A 27,941-nucleotide genomic window follows, 5' to 3' on the forward strand; every position below is an offset into this window, starting at 1 on the left:
AGCTGCCGAGAGAGAAGGAACGAGAAAGTTCTGATGTGGGTCCTCCGCCTACTCATCTGTGCCCTGTGTGACAATTTATCAGTTACATAAAATCCTGTTTCAACGCTAACAGTCTGAGAGGGTGAGAACAATGATGTAATGCTCAGAGCCGTGTACTAAAATACGGTATTTAAGTGAACAACAAATAAAAACCGAGCTCTTTGGGAGAAAATGACCACACAGAAGAGTGAAGATTAAAGCAGCAGGAACAGAGGATCTATGAGGAAAGATAAAAGGAACTGCGTGACTTAGCCTGCTCAGGAGGACAGAGACGGATGATGTCAACTTAATTGAAGTTTTTCTTGTCTGTTCTGAGTGAAGATGGGAAAAAATGACAGTCAATATCCTTGACACACGAATATTTATACACCTAAAGGATACTAAGTCACACATCTGTAGAAATACAGAATAGCAGAACCAGAAAAAAATCATGGAGGTCAATGCGTAAGCAGCTTTGGGCAGGAAAAAACTCTCTGCGGGAAAGTGCTCTTTGCAGAAGGCGGCCCTTTGTCTTGTCACTAACCTGAAACCAGGCGCCCCATGCTCTACTCATCTCCGGCCCGAGCACACCTTTCATAGCTTTTGATCACACAATACTTTGCCTCACTTATTGGTTCTTTCATAGACCAAAGAAGTAGGAATGAAAAGTAAGTAACTGACAGATGATCAGATCTCTTCCCTAGCTCCCCTTCAGTAATCGTGCAAACTGTGTGAACAAGGTGGAGTCTAAAGAAAGATCACGAGGAGTCGACCAGCCTGCACCCTGCCTGCACACAGTGGGGATAGCGACATCTCTGACCCCCTACCTCAAAGATTCACTGAGATTACTTCCCTGTTTCCCTTTAAAAGCTTTCATGGTGGAGCAGAATCTTGGGAGGTAGTTCTTGGGGGACGCTGAGTCTACCATCTCCCCATATGGCCGGCATTCTGATTAAAGGCAACTTTCCTTTCTGTCAACATTTGTGAGGACTGATTTTGTAAGTGGTAAGCAGCAGGACCCGACTTGAGGACTAATCAGTTCAGCACGCTTATTTTACATACGAGAAACTGAGAACCCAAGAGTTTAAGGGAAGGGCTCAGGCCTTCCTTGCATCTAAGCAATGGCAGAGATAGAATCTCACAGTCAAGACCCACTGTTGTGACTGCCACCAATTACAGGCTGGGTGGCTCTGAGAACAGTCCCTCATCCCAACACGGAAGCCTGGTTCCTGGAACCCCTGGTTTCCAAGGTCTCATCTAACCGCAAGCCCCTTATCAAGCTTTAAAAATGCAATGATCCCATGAATTAAAAGTGTTCCTTTAATGGTGAAAAAATATGCTGAGAATGTTGAACCAACTGTTCTCCATTTCCACTTAGAAGAGAACACAACGAAACTTGTTTAAACTACTTTAGACAAGTTAAGCCAGGGCTAGACCAAAGACTTTGGCAATGTCTATGCGGGCAACTAAGCTGCGAGAAGAAACTGGAATGACTCCTTCTTCACAGTTTAAGTAATATAACAATGAGCCACCTTCTAAAGAACCAAGATGTAGCTCTGCTTATAAACACAATGATGGATCAGACAGAAATGCACCTTCCTATTTTTGAGGAACATCCAATAATGAAAGAGTGGTTTCCACTATGCACTCCAAATGGAATACTGCAAAGTGATGGACCATCACTCAAAAAGGCTCGATGAAAAAAGAAAGTCTCATGTAGCTCAAAGGCAAACATCACAAAGCAGTTAGGAGTCTTGCCACCCAGCACCACCCCAGCCTTCTTGCCTTTTTTAAAAGTGAAGTTTGCAATCCCTGAATAAGAAAGACTATTCTTTGGAAGAATAAGTAAGAGCACAGGCTTGCCCTCCTCTACTGAGGCACTTTGTCACTTAATCTAGAGACAAAGGTTCAAAGTTCTTTTAAAAGAGTTTAATTTTCCCATAGAATCTGAGAAATCACATCAGTGCACAAATAGCAACATTGAGAAATAAAACAACAGGCTTTCTTCTACAGAATAGAAGTACATTTGTCATCTTGTAGTGTCTTATCAATTACATGACTGAAATGGGTGCTTTCTGTGACTTATTGTTCCTATTTAGTGATTCAAGAGAGCCTGTTTGGATATTTTAATTAATGCAGTGGAGCAAGTTGCAAAAATAATTTTACAAACTTTCTCAGCTCTGACTTTCATCTCTTATTGGCGATGCCAAGGGGAATGTTTTATCTGACTCAATTAAATGGATTCTAAATCCAGGTCAATACCACATTAATGGTCACCATGTTACCCTGAGGAGCTGATTGCCACCAGACAGCCTTATCATTTCTCCTAAATTCTCTCCAAGAACTTATTTATGCATGCCCTCCCTCCCCAAGTGAGTCTGCACATTTCCCCCAGGCCCTACATACCAGAAGCCATTCATGATCTTGGACCTTTGTTCTCCTGCTTGCCTGCATCCCTAAGCCCTTCATCTTGGCCCGAGTTCCACCCTTCCTTCAAATCTTGTCTCCTCTGTGAGTTTTCCCCTGCTGGTTCTAGCCCTTACTGATCCATCTCTCGCCTGTATTTGTGAGGCTGCTTCTGAAATACGTCAGTTACTTCATACTGCAGACATGATACCTTATATGGATCCGTATCACCCACTGGCCATACTGTATTGGAGGAGCCCCAGGTGTTGACAGAGCCCTAGGCGCCGCCTGCAGTAGGAACGCAATACACCTGGATGGAGAGATGCCCGCCATCTCCTGTCATCAGTGACCTGACGCTCAGCATGGGCCCTGGTTCCTTATACGGGGTTCAGATTTCTTTGCTTTCTCCCAAGGTACCTTGTGCCTTGGGATACTTAGGATAAACAGCCCTTTTCCCATTATTTCTTCATTATTAGAGAACTCATTCAAATTGAAGTAGTAACTTGATGTTGGTGAAACTAACTATTCAGCTGAAGAGTCATTTAGGTAATAACTGACACAACAACAAAACAACTGCACTCACCAATGGAAACCAACACTACCTAGAAGGAATCTGAACTAAAGCTGACGGCCGTCCTCTGCTCCCAGCTTGGGCTCTTGGGACCTGTGGCCCCCAGGATGGGCAGCAGGAGAACAGTACTCCCTCCCTTCTCTCCCGTAGATGCCTAATGGCTCTGCCCTGTTCAGATGAAAAACTGCCCGGCAAAAAGGAGGCCGTGGCTTCTGTGTCCAAGGTCCCAAATAGTGTTCCCATCAGACTGCTGCGGGGGGGAGGCAGGTGGACGGGGCTGTGTCCGGCCCCAGGCTCACAGCACACTGGGGTCCTCTGATGAAGACCTGTTTCATCTTCTCTGCAGCATTACTCTGACTACCAGGCTCCCACAGAAATAATTAATTGTTCAATTAATCTATAATTTAAGGTCCCCCAAACCAGTGGTCCCCACTCAGTCTTTATCTTACCTGACTTAGTAGCCACAACTGACACAAGGCACTTCATCCTCCTTGAAGTACTGTCCAGATGCCACTCCCCTGGTTCTCTTCCGACTTCACTCACTGCCCCTTCTCTGTCCCTCTGAGTCCCCGGGACTCAGCCCTGGGACCTTTCCTCTCCTCCATCTACACCCGCCCCCCACTTGATGATTCCATCCAGGTTCATGGCTTTACAATGCATCAGAGGGGACTTCCCTGGCGGTCCAGTGGTTAGGACTCTGAGCTTCCACTGCAGGGGGCGCGGGTCTGATATCCCTGGTCGGGGAACTAAGATCCCACATGCCGCGTGGTGAGGCCAAAGAAAACAAAAACAAAAACAAACCCCCAAACAACAAAAAAACCAAATAAAGTGCACCAGAGGCCATCAGTTCCCAAATACCGTCCATCCCCACTGCTCATGGATCCATATTTGCGATTTGCCTACTCGCTAAAATTCATTTGCAGCCCCCAAATCAATACTTGGGATGCTTTTGCGGTCGTCTGTAGACCTGCCCAGAGCGGGCAGGGAGTCACCCGAGCGCTCGCGCCCAGCTGAGGGCGAACACCGCAACGCCCTGCCCTCTTGTTTTGTCTCTCACAGTGATGAGATCTATAGTTTTCATGGTCCAGTCAGTGCCACGTGTTCCCACACTTTTGTGCATCCTGTTGATTTCAATTTCACTATTAAAAACGGCCCCCAGGCGTCAGTGCCGAGGTGCTGTCCAGCGCTCCCAAGCACGAGACGGCTGCGCCTTACGGAGAGAACGCGTGTTCCATGAGCTTCATTTAGGCGCGAGTTACAGTGTCGTCGGCCCGAGCTCAACGGTAATGAATCAGCAACAATATTAAATAAAGTGTCACTGGGCAGAGATACACATATAACAAGGTCAAGTATCGACCAGCTGGTGACAGTGCTGGGACTAGAGACCCGCAGGAAGCCAGCCCTGTATTTCCCCTGGGAGCGGGGCTCAGGGTCTGCCCGTTCAGTGCTCACGGTGACTTTACAGGACAGAACTGCTGTGCAAAACGAGAGTCTCCCCTCAGGGCCAGACTCCTATTCCAGCTGCCTTCCTGACCTCACAAATGTTATCAAATCCAAACCTGAACCCCTGGTGATATTTCTGCAACGTTCTCCCCCCACACCTTAATTAAAGGCAACTGCACCCTTCCAAGGACTCAGGCCAAAACCCTTGGAATTACCCTTGACGTCTCTCTCTTTCAAACCCTACTTCTGGGTTTTCAGAAAATCTTGATGACGTCACCTGCACATCATATTCGGAATCCGACAGCGTCTCATCACTTCCACTCTGCCAACCTGACCCAACCCCGACCATTTCTCACCTGGATGACTCCAGAGCCTTCTAACTGGTCTCCTTCCTTCCACCCTGGCCCTGTCCCCCCTGCCATCTCTCCTTATCCCAGCCTGTCCCTCACAGGGATCTTGGTGAAAGTTCGATCACGTCACCCGTTACCTCAGATCCCTCCAACGGCTTCCAGCCACCCGTGGTCGTGACGGTGACTTCTAAGTCCTGGTCTGCACATGCCCTGCCCACGACTTCTCTGACTTCCTCCTTTCTCACCCTGCTCCTGTCGCTCCTCCCACACTCCTGCCTCAGGGCCTTTGAACCATCCTTGGAATGCTCTTCCTCCCAATAACGGCATGGCTGGCTCCTTCCCTGCAATCATATCTTTACCCCACTGTCATCTTCTTAGTGAGGGCTGCCTTGATCAGTGTAGTTAAAATTACAACCCCCTACACACACATACACAGACACACACAGACACAGACACACAGACACACTTCCTATTGTCTTTCCTGCTTTATTTTTCTGCATAGCACTCATGTCCATCTAAGATACTAATTAATATATTTAGCTGTTTGCTTATAGCCCGTTTCCCTCTCACTCAGATGTAAGTACCACGAGGTTGAGGATTTTTATCTGTTGCTTTTTCTTTCTACTGATGCATCCCCAGTGCCTAGCACAGAAGGTAGGCACTAAATAAATAATTCTTGAATGAGGCATAATGTAGCACTTACCATACATTATTCAATTTACCTGTTAGCCCTCTGTCTCTCACAAGACTGTGAACATTTTGAGGTCAGAGACTCTATCTAATTCGTATTTGTATTCCTAACACCAAACTACTGTGCATGACACATAACAGGAATTCAATAAACACATGCTGAATGAAGAGAAGGGGAGCAGAGAAATAAAAAATTGCTCATGTTTATGAAGCTTAGGTTTTTATTGAATTCAACAAGCATCTGTGCAAAGATGAGCAAGCCAGAGCCCCTGCTCTAGTGGAGAGGGGGAGAGACAGGGATAAATATGGAAGCTGATGCAATGTTGTAAGAGCCATGATGAGAAAAGGAAAAGAACCAGGATGACAAAGGAGAGGATGGATGTTGGGCAAGCAGTCAAAAGAGGGTCATGTAGGGCTTCCCTGGTGGTGCAGTGGTTAAGAATCTGACTGCCAATGCAGGGGACATGGGTTCGAGCCCTGGTCCGGGAAGATCCCACATGCCGCGGAGCAACTAAGCCCATGTGCCACAACTACCGAGCCTGCGCTCTAGAGCTCACGAGCCACAACTACTGAGCCTGCGTGCCACAACTACTGGGCCCGCGTGCCACAACTACTGAAGCCCGCATGTCTAGAGCCCATGCTCTGTGACAAGAGAAGCCACGACAATGAGAAGCCCGTGCCCCACAATAAAGAGTAGCCCCCGCTCGCCGTAACTAGAGAAAGCCCACGCACAGCAACAAAGACCCAACACAGCCAAAAATAAAAACAAATAAATAAATTTAAAAAAAAAGAAAAAGAGGGTCATGTAAGCTGGGCTTTGATGGCCAAATAGGAGCTTGCCATGCAGACTGTTGGGGAGAAACATGCCGAAGCTCAGCTGCTCACTGCCCAAGGCATGTCTACATAGACACAAGCTCCCCAGTGTTGCCCCTTTCTTACTCTAAAAGGTCCCCCAAGAATCTTGGTGCTCAATAAATGTGAACAAACAGAATTGCTATATTCCCATAGTCCTCCTTTTCCCCCTCTTCACTCCAAGAAAACTCTGTATCTGACAACAGAATTACCCGATGGCTCCACTTGCCACAATTTAGGGTAAAAGAGCAAAGGCCACATCCAAACATCAGTCCCAGTTCCCAGACTCATCAGCGACTGACATCTAAACACAACCAGACCACTAGGGTGGCAGCCACTTAGAAACCCAGAGAAACTGCCATTCCACAAGCTCTGTCAAAATGTAAAAAAGCGAAAATCAATTTAGAAAGTGCTAGAGCTTTCCAACATCAGAGCCAAATATGAGAACAGTATGATGCATATGTAAATATGCACATTCTTTGTCAGAGCCGACGTCCTGAAGCAGGAGCTGGGCGGCTACAGCATCCTCGGCTTCCTCGCCCGGCGTGGCCTGGGCAGCAGCCCCTGCGGAACAGAGCAAAGCCATTCCAGCCAGGAGACTGGACCCCATGACCACAAAGGCCTGTCCATTTTCTGATGCCTATGACTCACCACGGTTGGAACCGGCTTTTTTCCTCCCTGTCTTTTAAGAGAAATGAGAATAAGCTTGTCTCATTCATTTTTATTTGCCGCTTGCCTGGTGGCTTGGACTGAACTGGAGGAATTCCACACACACACACATTACACACACACCACACACGCTCACATTTCCACCCACGGCCCCCACCTCAGGGCATACACATGCGTCTACACGTGCACCTCACACCACAGCTGTCGATCCAAGTCCTCCTGATGGAGTCCGGGCTCCTCCTGAAACCGTGACTTTTCTATCCTAGAACGGGGACTGCTCACCCTGCCACGCAGCTCCATCAGAAGTGCTGGCTTCGCAGACACGATCAGAAGCATCTCCCCTTCTGTATCTAGTGCATACACACAAGCCAGGGACAAACTTCCTGGGTACTGTGACAGTCAAGAGCTAACAGGTACTGGCCACATCTTTTCCTCCCACACTTATACCATCTTGATCTCCTCCTAAATCTGGGGCTTCCTTCCCTTCCCCTCATTTTAGTCTCTATTCCCCTCAAGTCTGTTCTTTTCTCCTGAGTTCCTTTAAAAGTGCAACAGCTGTGACATTAACAGTGATGACTTAACGCCCATTATCATGCAAGCACTTGAAGGGCCCTGAAGTGCCTCTGAAGTCTTTCGGAGTTTCCGACAATGCTCTGGGCCCCAGACCCGTTTAGCATGAGGCCTGCTTCCCTCAGCCTGCCTGGGAAGGTCACGCGGTTGTATCCCCAAACAAACCGGAATGACATTGGTCATATAACATCACCTCCTCTCCTTCAGGGCAGGCTCACTGTTCTCATTAAGAAAAGCCGTCATGGTTTGTATGATGAGAATTCAGCCTCGGTCTCCATTTTCTCAAAGTCTCTTCCAGTCTCATTTCTTCCTGCTCTTAGAGCTTCCTAGCTTGCACTCACTCTCTCCCCAGCACAAGCTGATGCCTCTACCTGGAACTCTGTCCCCTGACTTTCCCATGGTCGGGGCTGCTTCTCGTCATGAAGGCTAACGCCTGAGTCTCCTCCTGTCCCCTTAACTGTCCCAACCCCTCTTCACACCTGTCATTCTATCACACACTCCCGTTTTGTCTTCTTCATAGCATGTAAGATCTGAAACGCCCCTGTTCACCTGTTTCTTTTCTGCCTGTCTCTCCCAACTAAGAGGTCAGCTCCACGAGGGCAGGTGTTCCGTCTCATTCACTGTCTTCACCCCAGTGCCTAGAACAGCATCTGGTACATAGCAGGCACTTGCTGGATGAATGAATACAGTCGTAAATGGAAGCCTCAATAACTTCGTACACAGTTCTGATGGCCTTTCTCCGGGCCCCCAGAAGATGGAAGTTGAGTCTCAGTATGTGTTCAGATCTGCCATAGCATTTTCTGCATTCTGAGTATCAGGGACAAAGGATCTCTGGGGTTCTGATTTTAGAAAAAACTTTAATTCTTGGCTTCTCCAGGACAGATCAGGATTGGCTAATTAAAGGAGTGACTTGGTCAGGGTTTGAATCAGATTCCTCCTATCAATATTTTCTTTCTACGTGTTTCTATCTCAACATTTTGTTTTATGTGTGTTTGCACCTTATTGTCATCCCACATGTCACTGTAAATCATTTAAAAACATAGACACACATGACATATTTCTGGTCTTAGAACCTGGGAATTCACCTAAATCAATTCCTGGCCTCCACTCAGGCCCACACCCAAATCAAACGGGATTTCTACCCAACTATTAAAAGGTTTCAGGGGAAATCACTTCCCTTCAAACTCATTCCAGTGTCTCTCAATCTTTTTATTCCTCCCTCAAGGGAAACGAAGGCAGCTGTGATCACGTGCCAGGCTCAAATGCTTAAGACAAGCGATCAGGTTGACAAGTGGGAAAACACACACGCGCAGTCCTTACCGACATAGCCTGGGGTCCCGCAGGCTGTGGACATCACGTCTCCTTTGCCCTCCATCTTGGACAATCCGAAGTCACTGATCATGATTTTGGACTCCTCATCTTGACTGTAGTACAAGAGGTTCTCAGGCTAAAAGGAAATGTAAAAAAAAATTACAACCTGTTTTAAAAGCTGGGTTAATTGTGGGAGCCTCACCAAACCACCAAAACTTAATGACAATGGAAGAACAGACTTGATCTTTAGACACAGTAAATGCCTTAAGAAAAGCAGTGTTTAGTGAAAACAATGCAGGGAGCCTTATATAGTATTGGGCACTTACGGATTTTCAATAAATGTGAGTCCCTTTCCCTTATTAGTATTTTCTCTACTTAAGAACAATGAACCATATATTGAGGCAACTAGAAAGCAGATGCCTTTCAGACTTGTCAATTCATTTCTTGGGTTAGGGGAACGGAGATTCCCAGAAAGAAAACTGCCTTTGCCGGTGCTATTCGGTTTCTTTTTTCTGACCCTTGTCAGCAACCTGTCTCCGACCTAAGGGTCTCTCTCCCCGCCCTAAGGGACGTCCCGTGTCCATAGCTCGGGCACATGCACTGCACTTCCCCTCTTCCTGGGCCAGCTGATACCCGAGCGCTCCGCTCCCTGGGAAACAGGGGGAGGTCATCACGGAATGAATCGGAGGTGGAAGATCTAGAGCTTTCTAGCCATGTGTCCTTAAAAGCTCTGTTTCTGTAGAAGATGGGTCAAGATGGTTCCTCGTTTGCTTCCCTGACTGTAAAATGTCAGAGCTCAGGCAGCAGTAACACACGACATGCAGCAAAGGTCTGATTACAGCTCCCGTTTCCACTCTAAGTCTGTACATCAGTGGCACCTCCGTGGCGTCTACATGGGAGGAGCTTAAGGATGTCAATCCTGGGGTAAACCAGGAGACAGCAAAGTTTCGTTTGTATGACATCTTGTGGAAAATTGGGGAATCTGGTTGTTTCTGGCAAAAAATGGGGGCGGGGCTTATGGAGACGGAGGGAGATGTTGAGCAAGCATCCCCCCACCCTTGCTGTCTCTCACAGTAATTTTCCATCCATGACCCCTCACTCTGCTCAACGGCTGTACATCCCCATGTGTCCTTGCCACATGTGCAGTGGAGCCCAATTCTCTCCCCTAATGCAATGCCCCTCTTGCAGGAGTCCTGAATAAAGCCTTCCTTACCATTTTAACATGTGTCAGAACCATTTTTTTCTTTAACTGAACCCCAAGGAAAAAAATACTACCCCTCATTCAAAATAACATGATACATCATTCACAGTGACTTTAATCCTGTGGATGAAGCATAAAATTAGAAGAAAATCAAATGTATGCTTGAGGATGCTTTCAATTACTTTTAAACTAGAATAAAATGGGCCAATCAATAGTAGAAATAATAACACTGAGAAAGCAGAGGGAAATAAACTAACCAAACAGTGCACGTGGTTCATGGTTTCCCTGAATGTTTACGGATTCGCCTTTGATGACCAGTAAGAATCCAATCATGCGTGCAGAGAGAATTTTTTTTTTTAAAGTTTCTGATGTTATAACTTCCTGTCCCAGTACTTCTACAGCTGTAAAGTCAAGGATCTCATGCTCCTAGACAAGGCTGCATCCAGGCAGGAGATGGCCTAAGAGCCAAAAATCTCTCCTGATACCTTCCTCCTACAGGAGATGCATTTGGATCAATAAACTGCTCTTCTGAAGGGCAATCACCAAGGAGGGTTCAATGCACTGGTCATTCTCAGCTTAGGTCAATACTTTTACTTACCTTAAGACTTAGTAAGCACAGCAGGGCTTTACCTGTGGGGAGGGGTGGACAGGGAAAAAGTGGGAGGGAAGATGGGCTCAGGGATGATGTGGGTGGAGACCCCCACTAGGCAGTAGGAGGGCTGTGAGGGGTGGAGGGAAAGGAGGAGGTAGGGGATCTTACAATGCTTCCTGGGATCCTATGAGGCCCAGGACTCACCCGAAAAATTATTTTTCTGTATTTTACGGCATCTTTGCAAGACAATTCGTGGCCAATACTTGACTTGGGATGTCAATTCCAACCCTTGTTCACATAACAAGCTTTTAAAAGATCTGAATCAACACTTCCTGTAAAGTTCATGTTATACATAGTCATACTCCTGATCCAGTGATTCTCAACTGGGGACTATTTCGCCCCCCAGGGGACATTTGGCAATGCCTAGAGACATTTTTTGGTGGTCAAAACTTCAGGACTGGTACAGGCATCTAGTGGGTAGAGACCAGGGATGCTATTAAACAAGCACAGGACAGCCTCGCACAGCAAAGAACGATCCAGCTCCAAAGGGCAACAGTGCCTAACAGGAGGGGGCAACAGCGGACATTTCACTTGTTTTGAAAAAAAGACAACTGATCATCTTTAGCAGCTTCTGGGGCAAGAAGACACGAGAATACCTTTCTGAAGGGAGAAAGAGGTATAGCCACCTGTGGGGGTAGGATAGCATCTCAAATTGTGCTCTAATCTTAAATTAACCCAATCATGTTCTCTATTGCTCTGGCCTCTATCACAGAGTTTAATTTTCTTAGAGGTTTATGAAAATTTAATTCCTGAACCCCAACTTCCTCCACATAGATCAAACTTCTTTGTGCCTCTGAAAAGAGACCACAAAAAGGTCCTAAAATGGTAACATTCTATCCACAATTACAAGTCTGGTGATCTTAAAGTTCTACAGGCTGGGAGCTGCATGTACTTCTCCAAAAGCGTTACCTGCATGTAAAAAACATGATCTCCCATAAAGCCAATCTGGCTTTCTAAGGGGGAAATAAACATTGCCCATCTAGGAAATGGCTTACCTGCTTAGAAATGATTTCTAGTAAGTACACCACATCACATCTCTACGGTCACTAAACTAACTTGTTCAGGAAGAGCTAGCTGCCTGCTGTGGCCTGGAAGCACAGAACCGGCATTTGGTGAGGGCACAAGAGAGCAGAGAAGGCACAGCTGCCTGGCACAGAGGTGCCAGGTCACCTTACCTAGCCCTTACCTGGCCCTCTGAAGGACCTGCAAGTCCTGAAGATGAACTACTTCTGCTCACAGCCCATTTCACCCATCAGGAGGCCAGCAAAGGCTGTAAGAAGTCCATCAACGTCCTCAACTACCCTCGTCCAGCAGTTCTCCAAGTGTGGTTCCCAGGCCAACATCAGCGTCACCTGAAAACCCCTTTGAAATGCAAGTTCCCGGGCCCCAATGCAGACCTGCAGGATCAGAACCTCTGGGGAAGAGCCAGCAATCTGTGTTTTTACAAGCCATCCAGACAATTCTGATGGAGGCTAACATTTGGAAGCCACTACCCTAGTCAATGGAAAATGATTAACATGGAGAAAAGAAAAAACTTCAGTGAATTCCTATGAAAGGAAAAGCCACACCATTTTATACCTTGACAGCCAGTACCAGATTAACGGGCAGATGTTAACATTCTGTTTTAACACATGTTTACCATTTATTCCTTAAATTGATTTAGATTGCCCGTAGTTGTGTATAGCATGGCTTCAGTACAATATAATCCCTGTGTTTCTGATAGGAGTGGTGAGTATGTGTGCTGGGGTGAGATTTCTATCTTGACTGGTGCCGTGAGTTCTGGGGGCTGGACCTATAACTGCTGTAGAATGAAGCCACTTTATAGCCTCGGGTCAACAGCACAGATTTTTTTCTGTTCCTCAAATTGATATGTTCGATACCTACCCTTGGTACTATGATACCTACCCTTCGGCATCCACAGAGACCCTTGGGCCAAGGTGACCAAGGCCCAGATCCTTCAATGCTATTGGTGAAGGGTGAGTATTTGAAAACCTCATAGGGAAAAGATAAGAATGGAACCGACAGGACATTGGGAGAAGGCTGTAATTGTATGTCATTTAACCCATCTTTCTGGATAACCTTTTATTTCCTTTCTCCCTCACCTCACACCCTCTATCTACTGCTCCCTTTCTTTCATATGGTGGGTTGCACTGAAACAGGGCTGGAATTGGGAAAAGACTGCAGAACTGCACTGGGCAATCTTCATGGCATCCATATCTTGAACAAAATTACCCTTTAGATAAGCTTGAAGCAATGCACAACCTACCTCCCCATGGCCCTTTCGCTGTACAGTGGTTATTAAATGTCCCAAACAATGGCCAGCCCCATTGATCTTCATCATCCTTCAAGCTACTTCTGGGTCCCAAAGACCCTGACGACCAGCAGTACACAAAGCCCACCATTCATTCCACCCATATCTACATCAAGGCAACCTCATCCCTCCTCTGGAGCCAATCTGCTCCGACAGGTGCATTGTGGGTTGGAAAGCAACTGGAGGGTGTTGCTAAGCGACAGCCTCACCTTGAGGTCCCTGTGGACAATGCCCATTCTATGGAGATAGTAGACAGCATCCAAGACCTGGCGGATCAGAGTGCTGGCATCTTTCTCTGTGTAAAATCCCTTCTCCACTATCCGGTCAAACAGCTCTCCACCAGATACACTGTTAAAAAAAAAAAGAGAGAGAACAAATCAGTATAAGTTTAAAAAGATATGTTGAATTGTTCAGTGAAGACTACCAATAAGACCTTTCAATATGGTGAAAGACCCAGACTTTATTTCAAAAATGAATCTATTTTCAGATTTAAATGTTGCCCCCTTATTCCCCAGAAGCTATATCAGGGCAGTGTTTCTATGTCATGATGGTACAGATGGTCCAGGATGAAATAAAGTAAATAAAAATAAACCAGGATCCATGGGCTAGCCAGGCCTGAGAAGTTTCTCTTGGCCTTTGCCTCCATCCTGCTGGGACAGCATTAACTCAGAATAACCTTCCAGAATATCAGCATCATCAGTTATAGGGCGATGACACTGGATAAGATGCCTCCTTTGCATGCGAGTATAGCCTTAAAGGTTTGGGCGGTGGGAGGGGTGCTGCGGGCAAAGCAGGAAGCAGCCAACAGGACGTCTGGGTTCTTGACCCAGTTCTGCTCCTAAGATGCTGAGAGGATGGGCACTCCTGGAATCTTTGCACCTCAGTCTTTTTATCTGTAAAAAGAGGTAGTTAATCTAGTCAACCACTCCCTGAGAGGCATCAGAGCCTCAAAGCCACTTGTGATTTACAAAAAGAGATAGAAGAATGACACTCCATTACATTGTTTTACTTTGGTTTTTGTTGAGAATATTTCATTTCAATTTCTTTGAATTTCAGATTGCATTACCATTTTTTTTGTATTTATCAAAAGAGGACCTAGGTCGCTAAAGGTTAAAAAGCCTTGGTGGACAGAGACCCTTTCAGCTCTGAGATTTGATGTTGCTCTGAGTTGAACAAAGTAACAGAACTGTAAAATCCTGAATAGAAACAATTCAACTGATACCTTTGCCTTCAAATTCTTGGAGTACAGACTTCTCTAAGAAAAACAGTGCTTTGTGCAAATAATTAAGCCACCCCTTGAAATTAGCTTCAAGGGATATGTCAGCACTATTTTAATAAAAGAGAAAAAAATTTTCCAAAAGCAAAATGAAAAAGGTATATGTGAAACATTAGGATCATAAAAGTTTCACAAACAACTTTTACATCTTTAAAAGACAGGCCCCAGCAGTAACACACATACATACACTAACACACAAAGCTATGATTCATTTTCTTCAAGTCAAGGCAATTAATGTTCAATAACTGAGCCACTGAAATGTTCTTTTTAAAGAAAACTAATAAAACACAATTGCAGCTATAAAAGGCCTATGTATTAGAGTCTTTCCCATTACGTATAATCATTCCAAGCCATATTGCGCTTGCATAATGTCTCATTTCCAAAGCAAACTGAGCAATCTAGATAAAAGAAGAAGGACGCTCAGGAGAAATAAAAAGCAATTCAAAGAGTGAAAAGAAATACAAACAGGGGAGCAACTACATCCTGACGACCATGTTGTCTACATTATCTGTCCTTAGGTAAGCCCAGATCCCAAGACATTCCCTCTCAGCAACTCACATCAAGTTCTTGCCACTCTTCATTTTTCTGGAACCTTCTTCCAATGATTTCAATGGAAGAACGTTGCAGAGCTTGAGGATGTATTACAGGAGATGCACAGTTGCCAGGGGTAGGGTGAACCTGCGTGCATTCACTTGGAGGCATTCACTTCACTGAGTCATTTATTCAATCATTCATTCCACGTGTACTGGGCGCCCATTAGGCGCCAGCCACCCTGTGCAGTTGGTGCCAATCAAGGCGGCATTAGCTGCGCTGGAGGAAAACCCTGTCTTGATTGTGTCCCTCCTCATTCCCTACATCAGCCCACCTTCAATAAGGGCACCGCTTACTAGTGTTCCGGTGCTTTCTTACCACTGGGCTGCCTGCTACTCACACCCTCTGCAAGGTGCTGGAAGCCCTCGAGCAACAATGCTCACCCCTGGGACTTCCCTGGTGGTCTAGCAGTTACGACTCCGCACTCCCAATGCAGGAGCAATCCCTGGTACGATCCCTGGTCAGGGAACTAGATCTTGCATGCCGCAACTAAGACCCGGCACAGCCAAATAAATAAATAAATTAATAATAATAATAATAAAAAAAACCTCACCCCTTCCTCCACCTCCCACCCTTAGCACTCTATGACCTGCACTTTGCCAGATCCCTTCCCTCCCTCAAAACTGATCTTTCCTGCTTCCCATTCTCTCAAAGTCCACATCTCTGTAATGTGATATAAGGTATTAATAGCCATTGTATAATATTTTCACTGTGATAGGTCAGCAATGCAATAAGAATTGAAGCATTAGAGTTGAAGTTTAAGATACTCCTGTCACATGTAGTGTCAGGGTCTCAATTTTCTGCACATTTAGTATTTCACTTCTTAAATTCCAAACTGCACCAGGGATTTATTTTTCTGAACATTGCTCAGAAAAAATGTGATTTCCTTAGAAACCAAGGAAAAGGGGGAAAATTTTAAAAACTTGCCGATAAAAAATGTAACAATACTGATAAAAATACCTTAAAGTTTGTAAATCACTTTATACTTTCCAGAAATCTCAAGCACACATTTCAAAAGGTCATTCTTACAGACTGAACGTTTGTGCGCCCCTGTCCCCCAATTCATATGCTGAAGCTCTAACTGTCCCCCTCCCCCCAACTGTGTGATGGTATTTGGAGGTGGGAATTTGCGGAGGTAATTAGGTTTAGTTGAGGTCATGAGGGTGGGGCCCTGATGATGGAATTAGTGTCTCCATGAGAAGAATAAGGGACACCAGAGAGTTTTCTTTCTCTAAGCCATGTGAGGACCTAGTGAGAAGGCGGCCATCTGTAAGCCAGGAACAGAGGCCTAACAGGAACCAAATGTGCCAGCACCTTGATCTTAGACATCCCAGACGCCAGAACTGTGAGAAATTCATCTCTGTCCTTTAAGCTGCCCAGTTGCTGGTATTTTGTTATGACAGCCTGAGCTAAGACACCCAGTCATTTTCAAAATCACTTGTGAACAACCAGAATCCCAGAATCACTGATAAGGAAATAAATTTAGAACTGTGGTGAGGGGCGTGTCTCATTTTCAGGCTGGCAGGACACGTGAAGGTTGGGGTGGTGGGCTGCTGAGCTGACAGGTTGTTTGCTTGAGTCAATATCCTTCTACGGCAAGCTTCCAATGTGTGCGGTTTAAAGGTCCTCTTTAGAAATGGAGTCCCCCAATGAAAACACGCAAAGCATCAGAATGTAGTTGGAAGGATCAGGGGTCAGGTGATTGGAGAAAAGGAGTAGGACCATAATAACAGGTCAATAAATAAAATTACTTAATGGCAGCTATGGGAGAGAGGTTCAGCTTTAAGGGGATGTAGCTGTATAGAAGGAAACTGGCTACCAAAGACTAAGGGAGCAGAAGACAGGAATATGGTTTGAAAATTCTCTACTCCTCTCAATTTGAACTTGGACATTTATTTAGAATAACCTGCCTTTGCAGTGAACTTGGGTTTGCTCAGTCTCTGATCTTCCTTGACTATTACACTGCACTGCTATCTCTGTATGTGAATCTTAACTATGCAAAAACCAAATGGTTGGACGTAATGATCTCAATAAAATTTGTTTACTTGCAAAATTTTAAGTAATGCAAATCTCTTCAAATTAAAAAATAGTCAAGAAACAGAATTTCAAAGTTGCTGGATCAAGTAAACTAAGTTTTGATTCTATACTGTAATATATTCTGTAATATTCTGTAATGCACTATTATATACAACTTCGTCAGTATACCATGCATCCACTGTTAATACTGGGCAAACCATGTTGTTTTTTACATGCACTTGGACTTCTCCATCTGATTTTGGTAGATATTTTCCTCTTATTTTAAGATTTACTGCTAATTATAGTCTAAAATGTTTTATATCTTACATCACCCACACGTTCATTCAAAAATGGTACTTGTGCTAATGCTGAAAAATGGGCTCCAAAAATCTATTACTCTAGAAGTTAGATTTAATAAAATATGAAAAAGGCCAATGGAAACCAGAATATGTCACCCCCAAATATGCCTCTTAGACATAAAATTATTTTGAACTGAAGGCAGTTAAGAAGCAAGTAAATGTAAAAGAAGCTCCCACTTTTCTGTCCGAAGGCAGGAAATAAATTCTCCTTTCACTGGAGACAGACTCTTATCAGCCCAGAGTGAAACTGGCAAGCAAACCATGTTCAACTAACCCTTATCATCTTAGTTACACATCTTCACCATTTACTACCCCTATTACAAACTCCTTTGTCTTGTCCATTCTTCACAAATTTATTGTTTGCCTAAAAGGTATAAAAGCTTCCTGCTCTGGTCACTTCTTGAGGTCTTCATTCCCTTGTGAAGCCTCCTGTGGATATGTAAAAATTCAATAAAATGTGTTTGCTTTTTTTCCTATTCATCTGTCTTTGTGAGTTTCATCTTCAGATCCAGCCAGGGACCATCTGAGGGTTAAAGAAAAAAACATCTTCCTTCCCAAAAAGGCCAAATAGTATAGTGCTGTGCTATTAATATTAGAGACAGGAGTCTGAGAAGTATTAGTGCTGATACTGGAGATGATAAAGAGCAGTGTTACAGCAGATATGCCCTGAAATTCACAAGAATGTCAGATAACTAGGCAGCGCCAGTGTTAAAGACCCGGGTGACGTGGCTACAAGAGCCACATGCCTTAATGTGCCCCAGAGCAAGGCTGGTTATAAATGCATGTTTTCTAAGAACAATTTCCCTTATTTAATCCTAAGGGGAAGGTAGTCCTGAAACATACAGGTTGTGATTGAGAGGCTGCAAACAAAGCATTTTTCAACTGTGAAACCCCAAGGCCCAGATGACAGAATTTTTTTTTCACCCAGCCTGGAGAAAGATAAAGACCATCAGTCTTTGCCTCAGTCGAGTCCCAACTTGGCAGCCCCTGGAACTTCCTTCCTCCCATGCAGGGCACCCGCTGTCTCTCTGTCCCCTGATCCTCACGACTTCATGTGTCTTTGGTGCCCTCACTCTCCGCTCCTGGGGGGACTCTCTCACCCACTCTGGGACGATTAAGGGTTTATTTCATGAAAACTTTGTCCTCAATATTTCCCTCCTTCAACAAATCCCACTTTAATAATCAAAATATCTTTATTCTCAGAATTCAGTTTCACAACATCTTCCCAGCCTCAATCTGTTCAGAAACTTCTAAAACACAAACACATGCCTCTCCGTGGAATGGGGCAGAGAAATGTAACCCCTTGTGTGCCACTGCATTTTGATTCTGGCTCTTTTCCCTTCTCAGTGTCTGGGTGTTGTGGACTGAATTGTGTCCCCCAGCCCCCAATTTTTTAATGTTGAAATCCTAACAGCCGCCCACCACTGCCCCCTCTCCCCCACCCGCCCCGGCCAAAGTACAACTCAGAATGTGACTGTACTTGGAGACGGGGCCTTTAAAGAGGTAATTAAAGTTAAATGAGGTCTAGTGAGAGAAGACACCAGGGATGAACAGAGGCTGGACCCTGTGAGGACACAGTGAGAAGGCAGCTGTCTGCACGCCAAGGAGAGAGGCTCCAGGAGAAGCCAAACCTGCTGACACCCTGATCTTGGACTTCCAGTCTCCAGAATGCTGAGGAAATAATTTCTGTTGTTTCAAGTCACCCAGTGCGTGGTATTTTGTGATGGCAGCCCAAGCAGACTAACACACTGGGCAACTAAAGGATAGTCCATATTTGTGTACTGTATCTTTGAATGTATACTCTCTTTATATTTTTTTCAAGGTTTATTGGGGGAAAACATTTTTTCTACTTTACTTGCACTGTATGCTTTTTTATTCACCTAATCAAATAGTCTTGCATCAAGTGATAACATATGCTGTCCCTGTTTCCAAGGGGTACACAGTCCAGTGTGTATGGGGGGTGGGTGACCAAGATACACAGATAAGAAAGACACAGTACAGATGGTTCTGATGTTGAAGGGAGAGGGGGTGAAGGTGTTTTGGAAGACCACAGAAGGCCAGGGGACAGGGCAGGAAAAAGTGAATCGGAGCTGTCTTAAAGGAGGAGCAGTATTTAGTCAAGTGGAGGAAAGTCCAGTGGGCAGGCAGAGTCCAGTCATTTGAACGATCATGAAAGGAGATTTTGCTGAACTAATTTTCAGGGAAATAGAATCAATGAAAGAAGCATTAAGTGAGCACCTTCTATAAGCCCACCACGTGGCATGCAGTTAGTCTCTATTTGGGGTGCTACAAACTAAGTTCAAGTTGACCATCAAGACCACTAGCAACTAATGACTTGCCAGACTGTGATCCAGGCTGGTTGACCACAGGACGTCGTAGACGGGAGAAATCCGTGGTTAGAGAAGGTTCCTGAAGGAGGTATTTGAACTTCCTTTGTGTCCTCAGTCTAGCACAGCACTCACTGAACGGTAGAAAAGTGCTGGCTGATTCCTGAAGGAAGGCGTTAGGAGGAAGATCATGACAGGCAGGGAGAAGAGGGAGACGCAGGAAAGGACAAGATATGCAAAGAAGCCAGACTTATCTGGAAGATGTGACCTGTGAGGATGAGTCAAATCACAAAGGATTCTGGAAACCACGCGGCAGAGACTGGATGGGCTGCATTGGACTGCTGTTAATTCTAAGCTGCTTGTGATCTAAGGCAACCACTTCTGAGACAGATGCCACCGAGAGTGTGACCATCTGTGCATGTGGGCATGGAGGGGAGGGACATCTTGGCACCAAAGTCCTTTTGCAGGGGGTGTACCCTGTCCTCCAAAGCAGGTCTGTCCCTGCCATCCTGGAGGCCTACTGCTTTTACAGTCTTGGTCCTGCAGGCTTCCTACCACCTTTAGATGTGCTCACAAGAGCACATCTAAAATCCATTCCTCCGACTCCATGTCAGCCAGCTCTGTAGTGTGCACTGATTTTCCATCCATCCAGGCAACAACTTTCACTGCCTTTGGTGGGGCCTCAGTGATTCCTAACAATCATCTCTCCCTGTTTTCCTGTTTTCCAACTATGCCCCTCCAGCTCCCATCCAGCTGGCCCTCAAGGCTGGCCAGGAAAAATGTGGTTACAGCCAAAACAATGGGTAAGAAAGAAGTGAAGGTGTTTTAATTTTGTATATGAAACGTGCTTGCTGACTCTGATAGAGAAATTCTACTTTTGCATTACTCATAAAAAAAGGACAAAAAGATTTGTTGAAAAAAATTATTAGCATGCTCAAGATTAAAACAGCTAATCTCTTCCATCACCTGTCCACATTCCAAAAAAAGATAAGTTAATTACAAAACCATTTTTATGGGCCCAGCATGCTTCCACTGCACCGCCCTGCTACAAATCATTTTTAGATTTTTTTATTCTAAGAGGGAAAAGCGTGTCTTATCCATATTGAATCCCCAGGATTTATGACTTATATTCTAGTGAAGGAAGAAGAGAAAGGAAATAAATGAACAAATAGGTAAATGTGAAACATTCAGAGAGTTCAAAACGCTGTGGGGAGATAGAAACAAGCCTGAGATGAGTATGTGGTGGAGCCACTTTTATGTGGGCTCCGAGATGGCCCCACTGGATGACAGGGAAGAGCCAGCCCAGTGATGATCGGGGAGAGCTTCTGGGCAAAGGGGTGAGCCTGTCCTAAGACCGTTAGGACAGCACAGGTCTTTCTTAGGGTATTTGGGGACCAAAAGCAAAGTCATGGTGACTGGAATCTGGTGGGCAGAGTAGAGTGGTTGAGAAAGACGAAGGCTCAGGTCATACAGGGCCATGTGTTATGGGTTGAATGTTTATGTTTCCCACCCCCCCCCCCCCAATTCATATGTTGACCTAACCCACAAAGTGATGGTATTAGGAGGTGGAGCTTTCGGGAGGTAATCAGGCCATGAGGGTGGAGCCCTCATGAATGGGATTAGTGCCCTCATCAGAGACCCCAGAGAACTAGCTGGCCCTACTTCCACGTGAGGACACAAGAAGTTGGCAGAACCTGGAAGACGGCTCTTACCAGAATGCAACCATGCTGGCACTCTGATCTGGGACTTCCAGGCTCCAGAACTGTGAGAAACAAATTTCTGTTGTCTATAAGCCGCCTGATCTATGGTACTTTGTTATGGCAGCCCAAATGGAAAAAGAGGTCATGTAAACTAAGATTTAAACAGGGGGTTTATTCTACATCAGATGAGGTATCATTGGAGGGTTTTCAGCCTGGAGACAGGGGAACTGGTTTACAGTTTTCAAAAATCACTCTGGCTGCCTGCAGTGCGGACAATAGGTTATAGAGCAAGAGTGGAAGAAGGCAGATCATTGCGGAGCCTCTGTAGTGATCCATGTGACAGAGGCTGGTGGCTCAGCTTGGGGAACACTGGAGTCTAAGAGAAGTATACAGACATGAGGTATGTTTTTGAGACACAGTAGACAAGACTAACTGATGAAGTTGATATAAGGCATGCTGGAAGGAGAGGAATCAAGAACGTCTCCTAGATTTTTGACTTGAGGAACAGCTAGATTATTTGAAAAGGGGGTCCCTGGTGAAAGAACAAATTTGGAGGGGTTAAAAACAACTAGGGCAGTACTGACCACCAGAACTTCCTGTGATGATGGAAATGCTTTTTATCTGCAATCTGATGTGGTGACCACTACTCAGAGAGCTACGGTGCATTTGAAATGTGGCTAGTACAACTGGAAAACTGACTTTTAAATCTTATTTAATTTTAATTAATGTATTAACTAATGTAAATAGCTCCATGGCACTACCATATTGGATTGCATAGATCTTGAGCCTCAGGTAGGATATGGAAGTCTGAGATGCCTGTTGGATGGAGATGTCAAGCAGGTAGCCATAGATACGAGCCTGAAGGTCACGGGGAGGATTAGGGCTAGAGTTCAAAACTAGCAAGTCATCAGCATGCAGATGGTCTTCAAAGCCAAGAGGGTAGACCTGATCCCGTGGGAGAGTGCAGCTGGATAAGGGAAAGGCGTCTGAGTACTGGGGATGCCAACACTCAGATAAGGATGAGCCAGCAAAGGACCAGACAGCAGTAGGAAGCAAAGGAGGCGTGTGGGGCCATGGAAATCAAGGAGAAGGGTCTAGTCAACTCTGACAGATGCTGCTGAGAGTTGAGGGCAGAGAAATGTCCATTGTATTTACGAAGATGAAGATCAGGGCTGGAGGCGAAGAGCTGGGAGTCATCGGCATATGAGATGGCTTCTAGACCTTGGGACTGGAGATCTCCGAGTACAGGATTGGCCTCTCTGAGCCTCATTTTCTCAACTATACAAGGCGGAATTATGCCTGATTTAAGAATTAAGTGAGGGGACTTCCCTGGTGGTCCAGTGGGTTAGACTCTACGCTCCCAATGCAGGGGGCCCAGTTTCGATCCCTGGTCCGGGAACTAGATCCCACATGCATGCCGCAACTAAGATGTCCACATGCCGCAACTAAACATGCCGCAGCAAAGATCCTGCAAGCTGGCGCAGGCAAAATAAATAAATAAATTTAAAAAAAGAAAAAGAATTAAGTGAGACAATGAAGGGAAAATCCCTAGGCAGACTCCTGGTGTGCTGCAGTGTTTTGTAAATATCGGTGCCCTTCTCCCTTTTCTGCAAGGGATGGGGGGGGGGGGCAGGAGCCAACCACTGACTGACAAGGGATCAGTGTGAAGGGAGCTGCTAGAAACAGGGAGTTGCAATGTGAGGAGGGTGACATAGGGCTTCAGGCTGAACAGGCAGGAGAGTCCCCTGCTCTCTTCTCTGCTCCGTGCAGACAGGCTGGGCTTTTTGAAGATATCCACGCACTTGATTAGGATGGAAATTTGTGACAATGTCAGCCTTCTTACGTAATCTCACAACTTTGTATTGTGACTTCTGTATTAATTACATGCATTTTTATAACCTTCTATAATGAGAACTTGCAATGTGAGGGTCAGAACGTTTTTGACCTCTGATGGCACATTTCCTGAGATGTTCTAGGTTAATGAAATACTAATAGATTTGCCAGAGCCCCAAGCAGTGACCTTGTGGTAGAACGTACACAGTATGGGCTTTATATTAACAGACGTTCTTGAATATATCAAATATAATTTTTGGAAAAATTCTGTAATGAAATGTTTGTTACATACTGGCCTTCCCACCATTAGTTCCAATGAGGAAAATTTCACTTGGCAACAATTTTTTTCTTTTGCAATTTTCTAGTATTAAAATAATTTTGCATTCCTTGAGTAGATAACAACTGGAAGAGACTGGAGACGGCTCTGGAATAGGTCTGGAGTATGGCGTGGTTACAGGTAGTCCGTAAAATTGCTAACTCCCATATAGGGAATTGCCAGTTGGCTGTAAGCACAGCTTTGCCTATCTTGGGTGAGTTTGCTCAAAACTAACGGAGAACAACTATGCAATTTTACATATGCTCAGAGATTCAGAACCTGAAGACAACTTGATGGGGTCTCAATTTTATGACAAGCCTAAACAAAAATGCATTTAATTCCTTTGTCCAGCTTTAATTTATTATATGTATTTATATTCATTCTAGTGTTTCTCAGCCAATCTGTACTGAAAATCTTACAGCAGATACATGGGACAGCACATGCATTCAGGTAATATGAGAAAGGTCTAACAGTGCCTTCAAAAAAACACAACCAAAATAAAAATGGTCTACCTATTGTTCAGACTTCATTAAGTCTGCGGAGTTCAAGTTCACTTTCTATCAATAGCATCGACAAATGTACAAGATCACAGCTGCCCACTGTAGGGCTCCCTGGCTCTGGGCCACCTTTGAACCTGTTGAATCCTCACATATTTTTATCTTTCTAATTCCCACTCATCATTTAGATCCTAGCTTGAATATCACTACTTCAGAAAAGCCTTTCCTGACCCCCAGACCAGATTAGGTCCTCCCTTCCCCCTGCCCCATTACATTCTCTCTTAGCATCTGTATTTCTGCCCAGCACTCATCAGGTAGAATCGAGTGTTGGCCTACTTGTCTGTGTAATGCTTGTCCTCCTACTCTGCCCCTGCCTATTCCGGACTGTGATGTCCACGAAGGCAAAGGCAATGTCAACCTCTTCACTGACACTGTTTTACCCAGGACCTGGCCAGGTATACCTGGCACAGACAAAAAGCTAACCAAACAGATGTTGAATAAAGAAAGATTTTGCACACACATACACAAAAAACAAAACAGTGAGTGGGATCTGAGTGTAGCTGGGCATGGCATACACAAGCAGTCATGCAAATCCTCAAAGTACATGCCACGGAGGGCACAAGAGAAGTGTTCTGAAGCCTACCTCATCCATCAACCCACCCATCCATCCAGCCACAATTCTCCCAGGCACCTAAACTTGCTACTGGTTTGCATGCTCTACCTACGTCTCTCCAATCATATCTCCCCTTGACCTCTTCTGCTTTGCGTTTTGCTTTTTTGCCTGGAAGAGGCCCCCTCACTGAAGGATGTTCTAGGGCCCCCGACGCACCCAGTCAATGGTTCTCCCACCTGGCTGGTCCTGGCTTTGCCCAGGTACCCTGAGCAGATAAGACTTTGTAAATTCCCCTCAACAGAAGATTACCTAAAAGCATCTAAATAGGAGAACCCTTCAGCATATTTTTATAACCATCCGTCTAAAAATCATGTCAAAAATCCATTTAGAATGATTTGCTAAAGGGTGAGTTATGAGTGATATAGAGCAGGGTGTGGGGACAGAGTGACCCCCAGGGTGTAAGTGCCTGTCTGGTACCGTCATGACCTAATCCGTGCCCCACGGACTGGATGGGGCAGATCAAAACAGACCAGAGCCATCTGCAGAACGAAGGCAGTGAAGCCATCAAAGTTTGCTGTCGTTTGCGAATTTTGATTGATAACTGTTTTAAACATTCCCTTGTAATTGCACAAATATACATTATACGCTGAAATGGCTTCTTCAGTTAATTTGCTCTTTTAGAATGAAGATAATGAAACAGACCAGGTTCCAGACATTTCACTTAAGTATCCACTATTGCTCTGTCTCACTCAGCCCAAATTCTTCCAAGTCTGAGAATATATAACAAAACCTCCACTCATAGACTCACATATTTCCCATGCGGTCTAGTCCTTTATTGGGCAAAAAGAATTCTTGCTGATGGACTTCCATTTTTTTCTAGCACCCATACATTTACCCTCCACATGTAGCAGAGTGAAATAAGATGCATCATGACATCGAATGTGATCACTGCAACATATCTGAACATAACATATGACAACCTACAAAACCTTACTATGGTTGTATTAAGTATGAGCCTTAACATAAAAACAAAGAAAGGTTTTCTCCAAAGTTAATAGGTCTTCTAAAGATGCACACCACTAACCCCGAGGAATGAAGAGCAGCCTTGTGAAAACCATCCTGAATTTGGGTGGTAATTTACTACCTCCGAGGTGCCATGCCCGAAACGTAGGAGCTGCCTTTAAACAAAGATTCACAGTCAAAGTGTGGGAACTGGTAAGACCTAAAGTTCATGCTTTCACACCTGAAATTCTCTCTTTATAAAAACAAATTGTTTGCTAAAATAATAGTATGAAACTTTAGTTACCATCAAATTTAATAGAGAAACAGAAGTCATGGAAAGGATTCGGGCCTCTTCAGGCCACTCTTCGCTCATCATCCATCACCGCTAATGAACACTTGGGGCCTCTCCCTACTCCGTCTGCTGCCAGCAGGAGCTTTGAGACGCGGGCGCAGTAAAGAGCCCCTTCTGGTGGTCTGTGTATATATAGCCGCTGTCCTTGTCACCAGAAAAATCACTCTGGTCAGCCAATGGCCCCAAATCAGAAGCTTGTAGCAACTGCCAGTGGTTTTTCAGGTTCCAAAGAGAAAGGTCCTTCCAGGAACTCTCTTCTTTCCCTCGTCACGTTCTAAGCCTGTCCTCAGGGAGGACTCCGAGCCACACACCCTGCCTGCCCGTCCCTTTCCTGACCCTGAACCCGAGTCCCTGGGTTCACACGAGCCTCCTGCGTCTTCCCCCTCCTGCTCTCTCAGGGTCTGGGCACGGATGGCTCTTCACTGCTGCAGTTCCACAGCAGACCTCTGACAGAATTATTCCTTTCTCAAGATTATTCTGAAAGATACACCCAGCATGCTTGCTTTTGAACTGTTTAAAAAATATATTTAACAAATAAGAAAAGTTTAAATATCATGCATGAGCTGTGAGGAGTGAAGAGAGGAATTAAATTGCATTGTCCTGGGCCAGACCAGAAGCCAGGATAATGTCTTAGCTTCCCTTTGCTGCATCTCTGACTGGGGTTTTGATGGCTGATTTTATCTGTCAGTTTGACTGGAACACAGGGTATCCAGGTATTTGGTCAAATGTTATGCTGGGTGTGTCTGTGAGGGTGTTTGGGGATGAGATTAACATTTGAGTTGATGAACTGAGTAAAGGACATTGCCCTCCGCAATGCGGATGGGCCTCAACCAATCAGTTGAAGGCCTACATAGAACAAAAAGGTTGAGAAAGAGGAAACTCCTCCTGCCTGAATTCCTTCTAGTTGAGCATTGGTATCTTTCCTGCCTTTGGACTTGAACCAAAATGTCGGCTCTTCCCAGGTGTTGAGCCTTTGAACTACAACTGCACCACTGGCCCTCCTGGACCTCCAGCCTGCTGACCCTCCCCTGCAGATCTTGGGACTTGTCAGCCTCTAACAAAGTGTGAGTCAGTTCCTTACAATAAATCTCATGTATGGGCACATCCTATTGGCTCTGTTTCTCTGTAGAACCCTGATGAATATATTAACACAGGGACTTTCAGCTTCCGGGTCTCGGAAGCTTCTGGGAGTTTATAGGACTCCTTGGCTTAACCCCAATGAATGTCATCACCTGCTGTATTCAGGAAGATAAATTCCTGGTCTCCAAATGTAGGGACCGTGGAGGCCCACAGGTCAACCCTCTCCTTTTACCAATGAGGGAAGTGATGTTCTGAGCTATGGCGTGACTCACCTGTGGTCACACGGTTCACAGATGGCACGGCCCCTCGGCACTGCCTCATGGTGCCTCCTGTGAAAAGACCCCTTTCTCAGCAAGTCTAGTCACTAACCTATAAGAGAAACTGGAGAGCAGAAAAGACAGTGTGGGAAAGACTGGGAAATGAAGATCAGAAACACAGAGGTGGCCCGGATAGGAAAACAAGAAAGAGAAAGTGGTTTCAGGAGTTGTCGTCTATTCAGAGATCCCCACGCAAACATTCTCCCGAGTTGGAATGGACAGCATGGAAAACTCACATTTCTAAGTGATTTACCCACTGTTCCAACTTCCCCCTCAATTTCCAGCAAGCTTTTCTAAGATATATGAGCCCCAAGTGGGCGGATCTGAGATACAGTATCTTATGTTTTTACTTTTACAGGTAACACAGGCGTCGAGCCAAATTCTAAGTGTATCTTTGATGACAAAAATGCTGCAAAGCCAATTAGAAGTCTAAAACGCTGTCCAAGTGCCAAATGAGCCCTAGGACACACCTTCAACAAAGTTGCTGTTTTTGATTTGTGGTTTTCTTGAACAAAGTTCTTTCTCAGCCTATCCTTTCCTAAATTTGGCAAAACAAAAACACCAATGAAAATCCACATACAGCAACACTAAAACCCCACAACTGCCTTAGGTAGAGAC

The 27,941-nt window shown here is 45.1% G+C and overlaps 1 protein-coding gene across 3 annotated transcripts in view; it reads right to left on the reverse strand.

Annotated features, from left to right (window-relative positions):
- Positions 1 to 27,941, reverse strand: part of CAMK1D (calcium/calmodulin dependent protein kinase ID) — a 405,430-nt gene that overhangs the window by 40,954 nt on the left and 336,535 nt on the right. For all 3 annotated transcript variants that reach the window (XM_059915320.1, XM_059915319.1, XM_059915321.1), the window contains exons 4-5: positions 13,254 to 13,392; positions 8,890 to 9,016 (exon numbers count right to left, since the gene is read on the reverse strand). In XM_059915320.1, coding sequence (XP_059771303.1) covers positions 8,890 to 9,016; positions 13,254 to 13,392 — 266 coding nt within the window. The remainder of the gene's footprint in view (positions 1 to 8,889; positions 9,017 to 13,253; positions 13,393 to 27,941) is intronic.

The sequence above is a fragment of the Balaenoptera ricei genome, chromosome 2 (genome assembly GCF_028023285.1).
Source record: "Balaenoptera ricei isolate mBalRic1 chromosome 2, mBalRic1.hap2, whole genome shotgun sequence".
Taxonomy (NCBI): Eukaryota; Metazoa; Chordata; class Mammalia; order Artiodactyla; family Balaenopteridae; genus Balaenoptera; species Balaenoptera ricei.